Source organism: Hydra vulgaris, chromosome 02, assembly GCF_038396675.1.
Source record: "Hydra vulgaris chromosome 02, alternate assembly HydraT2T_AEP".
NCBI classification, from domain to species: Eukaryota; Metazoa; Cnidaria; class Hydrozoa; order Anthoathecata; family Hydridae; genus Hydra; species Hydra vulgaris.
Genome location: NC_088921.1, coordinates 33343802 through 33363552, shown reverse-complemented (window position 1 = coordinate 33363552; position 19751 = coordinate 33343802). Strand labels below are relative to the sequence as shown.

The 19751-nt window shown below is 28.8% G+C and overlaps 1 protein-coding gene across 1 annotated transcript; it reads right to left on the bottom strand.

Moving 5' to 3' along the window:
- Positions 1-648: 648 nt before the first annotated feature.
- On the bottom strand, positions 649-13563 carry LOC100213235 (DNA polymerase epsilon subunit 3). Its single transcript, XM_065790659.1, has 5 exons — positions 13394-13563; positions 7093-7177; positions 5623-5708; positions 1233-1351; positions 649-1053 (listed from the first exon to the last, which is right to left on the bottom strand). The coding sequence occupies exons 2-5, from the start codon at positions 7156-7158 to the stop codon at positions 920-922; spliced, it is 405 nt and encodes a 134-aa protein (XP_065646731.1). The 5' UTR covers positions 7159-7177; positions 13394-13563; the 3' UTR covers positions 649-919.
- Positions 13564-19751: the final 6188 nt, after the last annotated feature.

Below are 19751 nucleotides of genomic sequence, written 5' to 3'. Positions count from 1 at the left end.
TCAGTTAAATATAGTTACTTCAAATTTCAGTTAAAATTACATTCATAAGCAACATTCAAGATAAAAAAGAATTTATTATTGCCAGATATTTCAATATAAGATATAACTCAGAGCTTCGTAATAACAAAACACGCAATATTTTCTGTAGAATCACACTACTATTATCGAATCAAACGAGCACTCCTCGTTTATCTAACCAGTGAAACTGATCTTATTTACATTTTTCAACTATTACTCCTTAAAAGATGACTTTTAGTAATTTTATAAATTTACATTACTTACTCTCAAGACTACTTTTAGGAGATGCAGAAAATTATTTCACTCCCGTTTTTTTAAAACGCCGAGATTTCTTTTTTTCTTTGCCTATATTTTGACAAAAATCCTACTCAAAATATACAGGCTAGAGAAATCTAAATAAAAACTGTTATTGTGCAACACCATAATTCTTCTTTAAAAACTATTTTGTTAGACTATTTTATTATTAGTTCTCTCGTATTATAGATATTTTATAAAGTTTCTTCTTATATTAGATATTTTATTACTTATAAAGTTTCCTCTTACAATAGACATCCCTAATATTTGTAAAGTCCTTTCTTATAATAAATATAAAATATAAGCAAATAAAACAAAGTTATACTAAATAAACTATAGAAAACCTTTTTTTACTCAAGACCTAATATTAGTTAAACAACATAGTTTTATTTTTTGCTTAAACAAAAGCTTATTATACAAATGGTTCAATTATGCATAAACGCATAATCACACGACGTTTGAAATTGTTTCATTCAGAAGTCGGTAAGATTTGGAAGGTTGTCAGGAAATTTACATGTAGCATTTGAAGACAGATGTAACGTTTGAACCTGGGATGTGTGGTGTTTAAACATTTCAATAAATCAATCTGCATCGCTCAAACCTTCATTTATAATATCAAATATTCAACTGTAGTTTCTGTGCCCTCTTCTTTTTTCTTTTTTTCTTCACTTTCAATTTCTGCTTTTTGTTTGCGTTTCAAATCTGCTGCCCCTTTCTTTTCTCTCTGACCAACTTTAAAATCTAGACAAAAAGAAATTTTGCTAATTATTCGATCATTTAAAATATCATAAATATTTGAATAAAAACAAAATCTACAAAAATTACATCATTTACATAATCAATATGAATTTGTTTTGAAAAAAATTCTTTCTAACGCTTTTTTGAAAAATTTTTGAAAAACTTTATTTTGAAAAAATTACTTTCTAATGCTTCCTTTAAAGGTTCGAGAAAACTGGAAAATTCCATTTCATCAATAGCTTCCAAAACATCACTGGCGGTAAGCGTTTTTCGTTTCCTTTTGAGAGCAATATTGTTTGCACTAAATCAAGGTTGTATTATATAAATATATATATAAAAAATTAATGAATTAATTTCTAATCATTTTTAATATAAGGTTATAATAAAGAGTTGAAAACAGATACAGCTATTAAAATGGGTTTTTGCGTTTTTTACAGATTTTGCTAGAATTTTTCACAGACTTCCAGACTTGTAAAGATGGTAGAGCAAAGATGACCAAATAAACAGTAACAAATACAGTTAATTCAGTATATTAAAGCACGCGCATAATTTTACAGACGCAAGCGTATTTTTATAGTTAATAGTTTTGTGGTTCAATACATAAAAATTCAAACCAGTTTTAAAAGTTTAATTTATAGTGTTAGTGTGTCACATCTATGGTAAACATGCTCAGGGTAAATAATTTTACTTTTTCATAAGCAATACTTTTATTTACTAGCAACTACCTAGGCATGTTTACTCCGAGGAGAGTGAACATAGTAGGTCTACTATTGTGAGGCTAGGACTCTCATAGGAGTGAGTCCTAGCCTCAAAACATAGCGCTCTTTTATATATATATATATATATATATATATATATATATATATATATATATATATATATATATATATATATATATATATATATATATATATATATATATATATATACACACAGTATTGGACAAAACATTTGCAACCAACATCGAACAATGCTAAAAAGTGTTCCTAATTTTACATGTCTTTAAAACGAAACGAACTATACTACCACAGCAAACAGTTCAGGAGTCTGGAGTCATAGCATGCCATGACATGAGCAGACAGGTGACAGCACACAGGCAGAATTTTGTTGACAAGTGCCATTTTGCAGCGGACAAACAAGTGCAACTTTTTTGGTTTGTTTCATTTTCTTAAGTCTGGTCCGTGTCAACGTCACGGAAGTTTTTTAATAATTAAAGCAAGTATCCAGAAGTTTCCAGAAGCATGCAGAAGCTTCCAGAAGAAGCATCTGGAAGCATCCAGTAGCATCCAGATATATCCAGAAACATTCAGAAGCATCCAGAAGCTTCCAGAAGCATCGAAAAGAAGCATCTAGAATCTTCCAGAACAGGTTCACACAGGTTCATTTTACTATATAAGAGACATGTAAATCGACATGTAATTCAGTCAGTATATGGAAGTCAATCAGTCAGTATTATCAAGACAGTTTATCGAAGTGAGTTTTATCAAAGTGTTTTATCGAAGAACATCAATACAAGAAGTGAAATACAACAAGTGTTTCATTACATCAATACAGTCCACATCCAACCAAGACGTTGTGTTCCACAGAGCATTATTGTATCATCACAAGGTAAATGTAACACGGTAAGCCTTAAGAAGCGTGATTATTTGTTTTTATTATTTTTATGACTTCAAGTGCAAAAATGGCTCCCAACAGTCTTGGATTGGAACTAAGAAAAAAAATTATTGGCGATTACGTAAGTGGAATGTCACAAAAAAGTATTTGTGATAAATATCGCGTGAAAAAATGGACCGTATCAAGACTATGTTCCAAATATCGTTCTACGGGGAAGTTGGCAGCAGATAACAAAGGTGGAAGACCACGTTGCACCACTTCTAGAGAGGATTCTATGATCGTCAGATCCGTCAAGAAGGATCTTTAGATATCATCAGTCGAGATACAAAAGCAATTAGAGCTGCCTGTATCGGACCGAACAATCAGACGACGTGCTGTTGAAGCCGGATTGTTTTCTCGACACCCTGCTAAGAAACCGCTGATTTCACTAAAAAACCAGAAGAAAAGACTCCTGTTTGCTACATCTCATATTGACTGGAATGTGCAGAAATGGCGAACTGTCCTGTTCAGTGATGAATCGAAGTTCAACATCATTGGGAGTGATGGCATTTGCCGTGTACATCGACTGGCCGGAAAACGCCTCGATTTATGTTACTGCCATAAGACCGTGAAGCAATGTAATGGTCTGGGAGTGTTTTTCTGCTAACGGTCTAGGTCTAATACATCGAAACGATGGAATAATGGACCGTTTCATGTATAAAAATATCCTGAATGATGTTATGTTACCTCATGCTGAATGGAATATGCCAATAAAATGGGTTTTTTAGCAAGACAACGATCCGAAACACACAGCAAAAGTAGTGAAGCAATGGTTTCAAGACTACCACCTATCGGTGATGGATTGTCCGCCTCAACCTCCGGATCTCAACCCTATCGAGAACCTGTGGGAGATCGCAACCGCAAAATTAATCGTGAAGGTGTTCGTAATAAGGATCAACTGTTTGAACAAATCCAAAAGGCCTGGAAAGTCCACAAAGTTTCATTGATCATCTGATCGAATCTATGCCTCGAAGATGCAAGGCTGTGATCGACAACAAAGGATTCGCCACGAAATATTGATAGCAAAATAAAGCTTGGTCAACATTTTGTCAAGTTGCACTTGTTTTGTCCAGAAGGAAATCAAATTTTTTTAATACTTTTGATTAATTTATTAATTTTCGTGTACAAATAATGAACTTTGTGATGAATAAAACTTGAAGAACTTTGTCTCTAAACAGTTACACAGTTATTTCTCTAAATTGAAAAAATGCAGCACTTTTATATAAAGAAACTAAATTAGCATTATTTTGGTTGCACTTGTTTTGTCCGATACTGTATATATATATATATATATATATATATATATATATATATATATATATATATATATATATATATATATATATATATATATATATATATATATATATATTTAATTCAAACATTTATGCATAATGGTTGCTAAGTAACCATGAAACAATAATAATGGTAGCATAAGTAACCATGATAGTATAAAATAATCTATAATATTATAAACTATCTATTTCTTAAAATTTGTGTTTTTAAGAGTTTTTAGACATGAATAAATTTGAAAAGCAGATGCCTATTGGGTGTTACTAACCCCACTTTACCCAGATTAGACCTAGAATACAAAAACCAAGATGAAGGAGATGTATTTGTGAAATTTTACTGACAAAAATCATTATTTTTTCATTTGAAACAAAAAAAATACTTTATCAATTATACTGTAACATGTTAGCTAGATCATAATTCATACTTTTGTTAAGTTTATTAAGTGACTTGTTAATTAGGAGCAAGAAATTTTGTGCGAGTAGAAGGTTTAATGTTTATGATTTTTTTAACCTCTTTCAAAATATTCTTTATATTATTGAGTTATTAAAAAACAATAGAACGATTTTTTTAAATATATCAATAACATTGCTAATTTTATTTCTGTACAACATAAACTTTGTAAATAAAAGATCGTTAGTATTGTCTTTTTTATAAAGAATGTTCTTAGTAGAAATATATTTAAGAATACCAAAAGTGATTCAAGGTTCATATTGAAATTTGATTTGTTTGTTAACTCTTTGTAGGGAGCATGTAAGTCTCATGATTTATCAAATGTTTAAAGGAAAAAACTGATTCATTAATGTAATCATCTTTTTTAATGTGAAGTTACCAGCTAATATTAGAAATTTTTCGGATTTATCAATCAATTTTTTAGTGTGAACCAGTTAATATTAGAAATTTCTTGGATTTATCAATCAACTTTTTAAAACTTCTTTCTCACAAATATTACCCAGAAATTGCTAACTTATCACTGAATGTTATTTTGAAAAAGTTTAAAAGTACTCTTTTGGAAGCATCTCGAAAGTCTTTAACTATTCATAATTCAAAAGATTCGAGATAGTAAATTATTATTTTACCCAAGGGTTGAAATAGGTGTTGCACATTGCAGCCCCTTGGACCAATCATGAGACCTGCTAGAGGAGAGCAACAAATCATTTTTTATTTTTTCAGTAAAAATGAACAATGGTTGTTTTCCCAGGTCTCAAAAATTATGCGCCGATGCGTAACACTTATTATGACCCCTGATTTTATTTATTTAAATACCATCCTCATCCAAACAGACGCCATTTAAATGAATGACTATTGTTCAAATCACAACTGTTTTTTCCTTTAATGATATCATAAAAATGATTCCAACTGATTAAAAATTTTTTTTTTAACTATTTGTAAAAATACCAAAACATTACAATTATTTTAAAACTTTATTTATTTAAAATGATTAAACTCACAGAAGCATATGACAAAATAGTTTCAAAAGCAATCAAAAAAGTAGCATACAATGAAAATAAGTATACAAACCAAGAAGTAGTGTGTAGCACAAATAAATATACAAAACAAGAAGTAGTGCGTGGCACAAATAAAATATAAACCAAGAAGTAGCATTATAAATAAAATAAATACACTAACCATGAAGTAGCGTACAGGACAAACACACTTGCAGATTTACTTATAGCAGCACGAGCTTCTTTAGAAATATTTACACCATCTGGAAGCTAAAAAAAATAAAACTGAAAATAAATTAAACAAAAAAATACAATTTCAAAAAGATAAACTTTAATCACAAAAAAAAATGACTTTCTGATTGTATATCTTAATTTATATAAGATAAAATATTCATGCAAGGTATCAAGTTGTTCTTTTGCATATGATCTACTATTATCCTTCTTGATAACATTGATTCCTCCATTATATTAACTTTGTTTAAAACCTTATTGAGATTAAATTTCCTCTCTACATTTGCTTGACAATTATTTGTAAATAAAATCCATAATAGAACAGTGTTTTTTTGCATATTGACAGAAAATTTATGAAAAAATCTGGTCAAGTGTTTTTGCAACTGAAAATTTTTACTATTTTGGAATTTTGAGATTATCATACAAAAGCCTTCTCTGCTAAAGTGGCATTAATAATCTAAATCAATACTAGTCGAGTCTTAGGTTGCCAGTGGTTTGAAGTAAAGGCATAATTTTTTAATTTAAAATTGGAGCCATTTTTAGGAGTCCATAATTTCTTACTGAATTCTATCTTATTAGCAAATTTCTAAAAAATAGGAAGCCTAATATATAAAGAAACTAAAAAAATGACTTCAATTCTTAAGTTGCTAATTTTGAACATTGACCCATCAAAAATAAACTTTTTATATAAATTAATAATAATAAAAATTTTGTTTTCAAAATATAGAGGTTTAAAGAACGAACAAAATATAGAGCTTCAAAGAATAAACCAAACAAGTTTTTGCTATTGAAGTTTCAACTTTTGGAAAAATCAAAAATTTTAAATGATGTTGATCACATGAAACACAAAGAGTGATATGTTGAAATTTTCAAAAATTGTATTTCTAATTGATATAAACCAACCCACCAAGTTTTATCAAGATCTGAGTTGGTCCATGTTAAAATCATAAAATTTTGGTCCATTTGGCATGGAATGACCAAAAATTGACATTTAAAATTAAGAAAATTTTTAAACAAAAAAATTGAAATAAAAAAATTGAAAAAAATAACAATTAGGCTACTTAATAGTGGTTATAAACCTCTCTCAACTCTATAACTCCAAAACACAAACATTGACGAACAAAGTCGCTGCGCTGAGAAACAAGTTGACCGCGGTGCTACCAGGGACGTGGTAGGGATCGAACTCGGAACCTCTCGCTTATGAAGCAAGCGCTTTACCACTACACCACTACCACATTAAAAAAATCCAAACAATTGAACATTGAACAATATTCAAAATCCAAGAAAGATTTACTAAAATTTTAAAATTATGACAATTCCAGTTGTCAAGGAAACTTAGAATTTGACTCGCTAAAAAAATAAAAGAAACCTTTCCCCCTTTTAATAATGATAACTATTTTTTGAAATAACTTAAATTACTTGCCACTTCTTTAATCATTCTTGCAATAACTGCAGAAGGAAGATTTAAATCTTCAGGTTTTTCAGCCATAGGTTAGGTTAGGTATAGTCTAGGTTAAAAATAAAATTATTATAAATCTATAAAAAATTAAAAAAAAAACTATAGTGTTTATTTTATAACAAAGAAAAATAGTATTAAATCAAGGATAATTTATTTTACAACTTATTTAACAATGATGATTAATCTTCAAAAAATTTAATAACAGCAACAATAGGTTTTATAATATTATTGTATATAGTTAATGGAAGTTGGATGATCAAAATCTTTAATGAAAGATCAAGATGGAAGCCTCCAAAATAGAAGCATAAAAAATTTTGGTATAAGATATACATAATCGAGTTAAAAGTTTACGTTGGCAAGGACACCACATTACACTAAAATAATTTTGAAAAAATTATCATTACCCACAACCAATAATTAAATTTTAATTCAAGAAATACACAAACTAGATATTTGCAATTATAAGTTTATTGATGCTTTCATGTAAATTAACAATGTTTGGTGAACCCCCCCTCCCTAGATAGGTCTCAAAAACGGGTCATTGGATACAAATAACAGCACTTACTTCGATCACTGTATATATATATATATATATATATATATATATATATATATATATATATATATATATATATATATATATATATATATATATTTATATATATCTTTTCTTCATAAGCTTTCTGCTTATGATGTATCTGGTAACATCTTTAAGATTATTATACTACCCTCCATTTTCTAGGATTAACTCTTACTTCCAATCTTTCTTGCAAACCATATCTTGCAGATCTATCTTGCAAATCATACATCAAATCCGTTGCAAAATTAGCATCTGCATCAGTTCTTTGGGATTCACTTCCTTTTCCTTCATATTGCTTTCCTGATTCATATAATTTGCAATCCTTTAAGTCGTCTGTCAATCATTATCTTGCTCTACAATCTTTATCTTTTTTCTTCCAGTAACTTCCAACTCTAATTAGTGGTTGCTTGCAGCCTTGTTGGAAGTAAAGATTTTTAAATATATATATATATATATATATATATATATATATATATATATATATATATATATATATATATATATATATATATATATATATATATATATATATTTATGTATAGATATATATATATGGATCATTTTCTAGAAAGGTAGCAATGTACTGTCACCACTAATTTTTTCTTTCAAGTTAATACTATTTTTACTTTTAACTGGTACAATGTCACCACTTAGACCTTTTGCTATCTCAAGTAGTTCAACCCTTGATGCTAGTACTTTACTTTCATTTTAATACATAATAAATAATCAAAAATACATTAAAATTAAATAATATTTTCCTCAAAACATACTTTTAAAGTAACTTTTATGTGATTGAAGCTCATGTCACTAGCTCAAGTGTCACATCTGTGAATAGAGTTGTTAATTCCAACAAAAAGCTGTAGGAGACAGGAGTAGTGCTCTATGTTGATGTCCTAGTTGAACCATCAGACATTTTTATTGAGTAAAAGTAGTGTTGATAAGTGTTGAAGTTTTAAAAGTCTAATTTATAGTGTTAGTGTGTCACATCTATGGTAAACATACTCAGGGTAAACAATTTTACTTTTTTATAAGCAATACTTTTATTTACTAGCAATTACCTAGGCATGTTTACTCCAAGGAGATTGAACATAGTAGGTCTACCATAGTGAGGCTAGGACTCTAATAGGAGTGAGTCCTAGCCTCAAAACATAGCGCTCTTTTTTGGCTTTCTCCTTCTATTTGTCACGTCTGTGGAGTACAGGAAGCAACAGGCATAGCACATGGAACGAATGTGACAACAAATGGCAATTTTACCTGTATGTGAATTTTTTTAATGCCTATTTATAGCATTTTTAACATTTTAAAACTTTGCACATTTGGCCAATTAATTATTATAAAAAAGATAAATGTTTTTATCCAGATAGTTATAATTTTTTCTTTACTTACAGTTTACAAAGATGGGAAAGATAGAAAAAACTAGAAAAATGAAAAAACTAAGATGAAAGCTGAAAACCCAGACAAGTATGAAGAGCAAATATGGAAAGATAGAGAAAGAAAAAAATAACACAGAAGAAAAATCATGAACTTTCAGAAGGGGATAAAAGATCAGTAAGAAAAGGTTGGAAAGAAAGGACCAAAAGAAGTCAGGAAATGAAAAAGAAAAGACAGCAACTTATTGAAAATTTGTCTACACCACCTGAAAGTCCAACTGTAAATATTCCTATCGACAATGAACTAGGCATCAATGTACTTCCTGCTCCCAGTCAGTAATCTAGTTCCAGAAAAAGAAGCAAGCTAAAACTTTGTAGAAAATATAGAGATAGGTTGAAAAAAAAATCCAAAAATTAGAAGAAAAAAACAAATTTGTTAAAGCAAAGAGATGATAAATACAAACAAAAACTCTACAGACTGCAATCTGCAAAAGATAATACTTTTCGAAAAGTGGTTAAAAAAATGACCAGTGGTACAAAATGCTTGAAGGAAGTAAAGAAAAGCTTACTTTTTAGTAAAGTATTAAAGACAGAAATACACTCAAATTTTTCTACTGAGAGATGTATTGACAAAAAAAGGATTTTACCAGGGTATTATATGGAAAGATAACAAAGAAGTACAGACTTCAAAGAAGCCACACAATATCTTACCACGCAACTTAAATCAGCACTCAAATGTACTGAAACAACAAAAACTTAAAACTAAGTAGAGAACTTTTTAGAAAAAGATAGTTCTAGTAGGCTTACTGTTGGGAAAAAAGAAACAATAACAAGAAACAAAGTGAAAAAACAGAAAAGACTATTAAATGATGTAATGTTGAATTTGTGCAATGAGTTCAAACAAACAATTGAGTTTAAGTCAACGTCTTATAGCACATTTTGCAAATTAAGACCCTTTTGGGTTGTTCAACCAGACTTCCATAAACAAGATACTTGTCTTTGTATTGATCATTAGAATTTTGCTTTGATTCTTGAAAAGTTGTATAGTTTGAAGATGTTGGCATATAAATATCCTACTGACTTGCTAAAAAGTGACAAACGTGTGACAGCGAGTTGAGAGAATCGTACCTGAAAAGGAAATATGGACTATGGTGTTTAAACAAAAAAACATGTTTTAAAACTGTAAAAGAAGAGTTAACATTAACTAAAAAAGTGCTGTTTTTGCATTTTATTAATAACATACAAGAAAAATTTATGAGGCATGTATGCAATATAAAACACCAGTACATAGCTACATCAGAAATAAAAAATAATTTAGAGCTTATGGATACTGTCATTCATTGTGATTTTTTACAAAATTACAACTACAAATACTCAAAAGAAATCCAATCGCACCACTTTGGTGGATCAAGTAACCAAGTGTCAATCCATACAGTTGTGGTGTACTATTGCAGTACTTCTGAAAACAAAATAAAGGCAAATTCTTACATTTTCAGATAACAGACGTCACAACTTGTGTGCATTTAAATCTTGTTATTAATGACATAAAAGAAAATCTGCCTATCATTGAAACAGTTTATTTCCTTAGCAATAGTACTTCTCAACAGTACCAAAACAAGTCCATGTTTTATTTAGTAGGTTACTTTTTTTCAAAAGAGTTTCAAGCTAAAACCATGAGGTGGTATTTCACAGAAAAGAGGCACGGAAAAGGTGACCCTGGTGGAATAGGGGGCTGTATCAAAAGAACCGCAAACAAATTAATAGAACAAGGGAAAGATATTCCAGATATTAATTGTTTGGTTGAAGAAATAAAAGAAAAGTGTCCAAGTATAACCATCTATATTATAAACAAACAGATTTCAATCTCTATGAGAAATGTGTACCGGAAACCTAACAACTTTCAAGGGAACTTTACAAGTTCATGAGGTGTTTTGGAGTTCCACTAAAAAAGAAACATATATAAGAAAGCTGACATGCACTGAATGTGACAATGGCACAAAATGCAATCACTATAGTATTGGAGAAGTACTAATCCCTGAGGAATTTTCGACAGATCTTCATCCTTGTATCATTTTTAAAATATACTTAAAAATTTAAGTTTGTTCATATTGAATATTGAAAACTTTTGCGCTGCTTAAATGTTCTGTAGTTACTTAGTTAATATAAAATTTATTTTATAAATGATTGTATTTGCCTGTTTTAAGAAATTCCTTGACATACTTTACCAGGTCAACGATCCTTGAAAATGAAGAAAATATCAGCTGAAGGAACAACATCCAAAGGTTTGGCTTAAGAATCCCAAAAAAAAGTGTGAAATACTATGTTGGATTAATGCAAGCCTTAGGTGCAGATAAAAATGAGTTGGTCATAAAGTTTTTGAGAAGATCTGGTCAGAAATTTTTTACATTTCCAGAGAAACATGACATCTCTGTCATCAAAAAGGGTGATGTCATGTTTAGCTCGTGCCAGCCAAACCTTAACAACAGGGGGCAATATAGTTTTCCACAAGACTTACCATTCAAAAACATTTGTTAATTTACTTAGTAATAATACTTAAAATTTTGTAAAACTTGTACCATGTACTATTTTATGTCATTTTATGTCAAAAACTATTGATTACAGATGATTATTACTTTTGTAAATTACCTGAGAGACACTAACAGCTGTTACAGCAAAAAGATTCTTAACAGGCGTGACGCCTGCGGTAAATTTGTTACATCTGCAGATTATTTATATATATACACTCTTGCATGAACATTTAAATTTTACCATTGCTAGTTAAGTCTTAAGTTTTGTTTTTAATTAACTATTTTTAAGACCGGATAAAGTTTTTAAAAAAAAACAATTTCAGTTAATGAGTGGCACTCCGTTGCGAGTCAGCCTATAAGATAGTTGATGTAGCAACACTCCCTTGTAGCAGCAGGCTATAAGATAGTCAATGTAGCAGCACTTCTTTGTAGCAGTAGGCTATAAGATCAATGTCAATGTAGCAACACTCCGCTCATGTTTTACAGTAAAAAAATAAAAATAAAAACATTCAGAATGTTCTTATTTTTAAAAAATAAAATAAAAACATTCAGAATGTTTTTAAAAACATTATAGTTTGCATTTTTGTGCTTTTTTAAATAAACATTAAATTTGATTAGTTTCCTCAATAAGACGAATGTGTCTTGTTATAATCTAACTTTATTTGTCATTTTAACAACCATAGACAAGCTGGGTTTTTTTTTTTTTTACCATAAACTGTATAATCAATGCCTTTACTATATATATATATATATATATATATATATATATATATATATATATATATATATATATATATATATATATATATATATATATATATATATATATATATATATATATATATATATATATATATCATTTTTGAAAAGGAAGGTTACTTTTCACAAGAAATAGCCAATATACTTAAATAAATCCCAAATGCAATTCATTCAATTGTGGAAGCAGCAGTTAATTTTTTAATACAGAGGATATGTATTAAAATATAGATGTAATTTTAAAAATCAAAGGATTTAAACCAAAATTTTCCTTTTCAACTTTACAGGGGTGTAAACTTTAGTATTTATTATACCTAAAGGGTAAAAGCAAATTTACAAATTATAAGTTTTTGATAAGGGCTTTTAAGTCTTAAGTATGTAAAATATTTATATACTTTACATATTTTAACCATTTTATAACTACGGTTACATTTATGAATCATTTAATATCATGTTAGTACTTTAATAAGTTATTGTCATGCTAATATTTACTTTAGCTATTATGGTTACCTTATGTTGTACTATATTGATTGTTTAAACCACTTAAGACACATTTAAAAGTGGTTTAAAGCACTAAAGACACAATTAAAAATGCTACTTTTTTTACAATTTGGTCATAAATATTATTTAAAATTACTAATTAATGACATTAAAAATAAACAAAAATTACAATTTTAATGATTTTTTGAAATAGTTTATGATTAGTTACTTGAGAATCTCAACTTGAGATTCTCAAGTAACTAGTTTAAAGCTTGAGATTCAAGCTTTAAACAACCAGTTTTCTTGAAACTGCCAAATATGGACGAGTGCCGTTTGTGCTTTAAACCATCGATATGTACTAATTTAATTTTAAAGTAATTAGTATATAAAAACAATGAGGGGTCTTTATTGTTCGACAAGTTTGTAAAAGAAATTTTGTATCAAGAACCATAATCGTGTAAACATTACAAGTTTTACCATTTATACTTTTCATGTAAACCCCTTAAAAATGAAAAAAATTTTTGAAATGAAATCCATTATTAGGCAATTACCTTAAAATATTATCGTGGACTCGTTTTAAAATAGTGCTAAATCACATAATATTCATATATACATAGTCCAAATGACAGAATCCAATAAAGCAAAACCCATGTGCCAATAAAAAAACGCGCGATTAGAATTCAACTATCTAGCCGAATCTATTATTAGACTTCGTTAACCCTACACATGTATTTTTTTTTTCTTTTTCTTTTTATATTTCATCTTCTGTATAAATTCGTGTTACAAATAAATATAAATCTATATATATATTATATAAATAGTAAGATTTTTACATTTTTTCTAATATAAAGAATGCGGAGACTCGCTGAAGACCACTAGATCTTGTCATTGAGAACCGATAGAACGTTAAATATAAATGAATTAAAATAGCAAGTTAAAAACATAAATAGGCGAGATAAAATATAAATATCAAACAGTGGTTAAATATATTTAATTGTCTTTTAAAATAAAATATCTAAAAATTTAAAGAAGCAATTAAAAGCAAATTTTTAAAATATAGAAAAATGTCATCAATCGTAAAAAAGCCTTTTGTAAGGCTTACCCAAATTTCAATATCTGTCAGTAGCTAAAAAAAAGGGTAATATATCTTAAAAACGTGGACTCTTTGTAAACCAAAGGTGCAGACTGCAAATTGTTTATTACAACTTGCATTTTAGTAAATGGTTCAACAAATAGCGTCACAAATTCAACACCATAAACCTTTATTGTTTTTTTGTAGGGTCATATCTCCAGAACAAAAAGCTTTTTAGAATTGTGATTTTTTCTGAAGGTTCTACTTACTTATTTAATAATGTGGATAAAAAATAAGCGTATTTAAAAATGTCCATGCTGAGTTATTCTGAAACCAATTTAACCAGGAATGCAAGACTCAGTCAAGCATTTATTAAATAGTTTAGAGAGAATTAAAGAGAGTTCTAGAGAAAAATTTTGTAAGACTATGACAGGAATGTTGTCTGGACCACAAGCCGTTGAAGATTTTAATCAAGATATGACTTTAGCAACAGAAACTGTAATTCTTTGAATGTCTAGCAGCACTTCCAATTAAGCAGGTTAACAGGGTTAACCTGTTTAACTGGAATAGAAGGAAGAGAATAGTCATAAGATTCAAGACTCAAATTTAAAGAAAAGATCTTTATAAATAGTTCTGCTTTATCTTTGGGAGAGGTAATAAAATCAGTCCCATGAATTAGAGATTGAATGTTGGACCTTCATTTGTTAACGACGCTGTTGAAGTTTTTCTAAAAGTCTCCAGAGTCTAACTTATGAGATGAGATACGAGATTTAGTGAACTATGATTAATAGAACTTAGCATCTGACAGCACATTTTTACATCAGCCAGCCTAATAGATGAAAAAGGGATTCAAAGCTCGTTCGCAAAGTTATTCTGCTAACCCCAGAAGTCTTTCTCTAGAAGACCAAAGTAAGTATTTTTATTGAGACACCATCTCTAGCCTTTATTCAACCAAGAGCCCCAAACAGGGGATTTTTAAGTTAAAATTTGTTTCTCCCAGCCTTTGCCCAAAAAAGCACACTCTACAATGCAGCAGGGCAGGGGCAGGAAGTGTTGGAATACAGAGTACCAGTAGCAGGGTGATCATGATGATCCTGAACCTGACCAGGAATAATTAAAAGGAGCTACTTCCTGCAAATAACACCTTAAAACATCAGGCATGATATTTTGGAAATGCTTTGGAAAAATTACAACATCTAAAAAAATACTAGAGATAAGGGTGAGAGCAGGTTTTATAGTTGGAGTGTCAAGTTAGTTTATAAGCTGACACTGCATCAAAACAGATTTAAACAAAACATTTAAACAAAAAAACACATACATACGTAAAGTAACTCACGAGTGAGTAAACACCGCGCCAAAGGTTCAGACAGAACATAAACATACATATAAACAAACAGACGAAACACAAACATACAGATAGCAGCTTACGGTTGAGTTAACACCATGCCAGAGGTTTAGACAGAACACAAATATACATATAAAGTCGATTACATGTTAGCTAAAACTAATTAACTAAGGCATCTCCAGCTATATGAAAGACGCACACACACACAATTATATATGTATATATAACTATAGGCATGACCAATTTTAAATAATATTGATGACATGAAGCAAACTCCTTCCAGCCTTTGCTTAGAAAGCGAATCCCATAAGAAAACAGGTCATGGAACAGGTCACACTAGGTCACATGTTACCTGTAGCAGAGTGATCATGAAGACCATACACTTGACCTGACACAGATTTTGCCTAATGTGTTTTGATTTTACATATTACAAAAAACATTTCATTATTTTTTATTTATTTGTTTAGATTTATTATTTTACTATAACAATAGAAAAAAAACAAAAAAAAAAACAAGCACAATCTAAATGTTAAAAAAGAAATTAAAAGTTGTTCGGCAAAATGTTCATTCCTTTGTAAAACTGAAGTAAAAAATTCTTTTATTTGCAAGGTTTCCGAAAAAACAGTATAGTTATTGTATTTGGGTATAAGACCAACAAGAATACGTTTATACGTTTATTGGTATAGATATATTAGCTTTCTCTCGTTATAAATATTACATCAAGAAGATATGAGAAATGATTATTATATCTATATCAATAAACATATAACTGTATTCTTGTCGGTCTTATACTCAAATAAAATGTTGGAGCGTCACGGATAGAAAAAGAATTTTCCACGCTCAAGTAGCTGATGCACAAGATTTAAAAGTGTTTTTACATATATTTATTTTTTATATATGTTTGTTTATAAAATTTATTTAAGATTAATTCTTACTGAGGTACCCAGATTTATTAAGTGCTAAGTAAACATTGTTCATTCATAAGTCTATTCGATTAATATCCTAGCATCTATGTTTATAGTTTATTAAGTTAATATTGATTTATAGGTTAGGCATTTTATTGCTTGATTATCTCGTTATTATTAATTTTTTCTTCTGGTTTTTTGAGAAGTAGGAAACCAAGACAAGTAAGGACCAACATGGTCAAATTGTTTATTTATTGCTGATTTTTTGGCATATAAAGTTTATAATATTTTTAAAGAAAATGTCTACAATTTTTATACAACGTCGAATTCGTATTACCAATATCAATTCAATTAAACGTATTTTAGATAAGATATTTAATGGGGAGGATAATTTAAGTACCTTTAATGATTCTATTGAAACCCTGAATGGTCTTCGTAACACTCTGATTGAAAATTTTTAATAGGATTCAAAATTTAAATGAAGAAATAGTAAGCTTGATTGATAAAGAAGAAGATCTTCAGGAAGATAGTAGTACTAACTTTGTTATTTTTTAACGATCAAAATTGTCTGCAATAAATTAGTTTATTGACAAATTTAATCCTAGTTAAAGCAGTTTATTCATAAGTCTATTCGATTATATCGATTAATATTAAAGCAGTTTATTCATAAGTCTATTCGATTATATCGATTAATATTAAAGCAGTTTATTCATAAGTCTATTCGATTATATCGATTAATATTAAAGCAGTTTATTTATAAGTCTATTCGATTATATCGATTAATATTAAAGCAGTTTAAAAAATTCAAACAGTTTAAAAAATAGCTCCTATAAAGATAATCTAACTTCCATTTTTAAAATTAAAACCATTTGACAATAGACCTTGGACACTGGCAAGCGTTCTATGAAAACTTTACATCTTTTATAAATAGTAATGAAGACCTAAGTCCGATTTAAAAATTAACGTATTTACAAAATCTTTTAAAGGGACCAGCACTTTCCACCACAACAGGACTTGCTCTTACTAATGATAATTACAACATTGTAATCAATTTATTAAAAGGAAAGGTATGAATAAACAATTAATTCTTCTCATATAAGAACATTATTGTTGATCAAAAAAGTTTATATATTAGAAACATAGTGGCTCTTTGTACATGACAAAATTAAAATCCAGGTTAGAAGTTTAGAAAATTAAGGAATAGATTCTAGGCAATATGAACATCTTCTAATACCTGTACTTATGCAAAAAATTCAAGAGGAACTTGCTTTAATTATATCAAGAGCTAATGTCGATAATTTTTGGGATATGTTTTAAACATTTTACAATCTGAAATTCAAGCTCGTGAAAGAAGCTAACTTAGTAAAGAAGAATCTCAGCACTTTGATGCAGAAATATTATATTCGATTGGAGATATGAAACCACATAATAAGTTAAATAAATTTAATGGCTATTTAAAATGTATTTTTTATGATAAAAATCACAAGCCTCGAGAGTGTAAAACGATTATAAGTTTAGAGGATAGGAGACAAATTTTAAAGAATAAAAGGAGATGTTTCAAATGTTTAAAGATTGGACATTTCTCAAAGGATTGTAATACAAAAATGAAATGCTTCATCAAATTTGCATCATGCAGCAATGTGTATAGGTAAGGTACCAACTAAGAATATAGACATTCAAGAAAATTTTGTGTCGCCAAAAGTTGCTATTTCGTTATCAAAGTATGAAAACTCAGTTTTATTGCAAACAGCCAAGGTCACTGTAACCTCAAATAATATTAATCAACCTGCACGTATATTTTTTGATAGCTAGTCGCAACTTAGTTACATCTCACCATCATTGCGAAGTAAACTTAATTTAAAAACGTTAGACACGAAGAGAATTATTATTAATACATTTAATAGTCAGAGTAAAACTGAGGTTGAGAAAAGGTTCGATTTACTGTTAAGGGTCATAATGGTTGTTTTGTTTTAATCTCTTGTTTTGTCAAGGACATATGTGACCCTATAAATGGTCAAAATACTTATTTTTCTATTAGGAATTATAATCATTTAAAGGGTTTAATATTAGCAGATGATGTAGTCAATGATCCATTCAGTATTGATATTCTAGTAGGAGCAGATTTTTACTGGAAATTCTTTGATGATTCAATTGTTCGTGGTAGTTCTGGGTCTGTTGCTTTGAAGTTAAATCTTGGCGGTTATGTGTTGAGTGGTTGTTCAGGTAAAAATAAAAGAAATAGTTTTTCTGAAATACGGTACAAATGTACGTACAAATGTACGGTAATGTTTTAATGGTTCAATCTGAATTTGTTGAATGTTGTTTTGAAACAAGAGAAGATAATCTTTAAGAGAATTGGCAGGTTATAAGAATAGTTGTAAGGAAAATGATTTAGTATTAGATAATTTTAAAAAACCCAATTATTTTAATAAAAATTTGGGTCGTTATATGGTTAATTTACCATTTCAGGGTGATCATTTTATATTTCCTGATAACTATTTCTTATATGTAAATCCAGTACATTCTCTCAAAAAACAATTTTTAAAAGATACGGATTTGTTCAATTCATTTAATGGTTTTATTAAAGACCAATTATCTCAGGGTATAATTGAAAAAGTTTCAGTTAATGATTTAAATGCTGATAGTGTGATAATAAAATTACTACTAAAGTTTGAATGGTATTTGATGCAAGTGTAAAATCTTCTAGAGTATCACTTAATGAATGTCTATATTCAGGGCTTAGTTTGACTACATCACTTTTTATAAATTTATCACAATTTCGTTTGAAAAGGTTTGCTTTTATTGTAGATATCGAGTACAAATAGGTCTTACAAATAGGTCTTACAAATAAATGTCGAGATTTTGTTAGATTTTTGTGGTATGATGATATTAATATTTTTACTGTTAAAAATTTATCAAACAAAAAATTAGTAACATATCCTGAATGTAGAGTGCTGTTTGGAGTAACATCGTCTCCATTTTTACTCAATGGAATATTAAAACTACATTTGGAACAATATTTTAGAAGTAATCCTTCATACGTAAATAAATTTGTAAAAAGTCATCATGTTAACGATGTAAATTCTTGTTTTGATGAAGTAAATCAATGCATTGGCTTTTACAAATGGTGTAAATTAATATTAAAAGAAGGTAGATTCCATCTTCGGAAATTCGAATCCAGTTGTAAAGATTTAAAAGGCATTTTTCAAGATAGGCCATTTATCGAAAAAGATAAAACTAAAGTTCTTGGTATTATTTGGAACAAACGAAATGACACTTTAATTTATCAATTTGAAAGTTAAAACGAAATTTGCTATCAGCATACCAAGAAAAAGAGACGTTCTTGTTTTTATTGCCAGTATATATGATCCTTTAGGACTCATAAATCCGTTTGTTGTTAAGCTAAAATTATTATTTCAGAAGTTGAACATTTCTAAATTGGGTTAGGATAGTTATCTTGACACAGAGAATTCGCTAGATTGGTAAATAATAATTAATGATTTGTGGTTAGCAAGTAGTATAAATTTACCACAATGGTATATTAACTATTTAGATATACCTCCATATAAGTTAGAACTTCATGGATT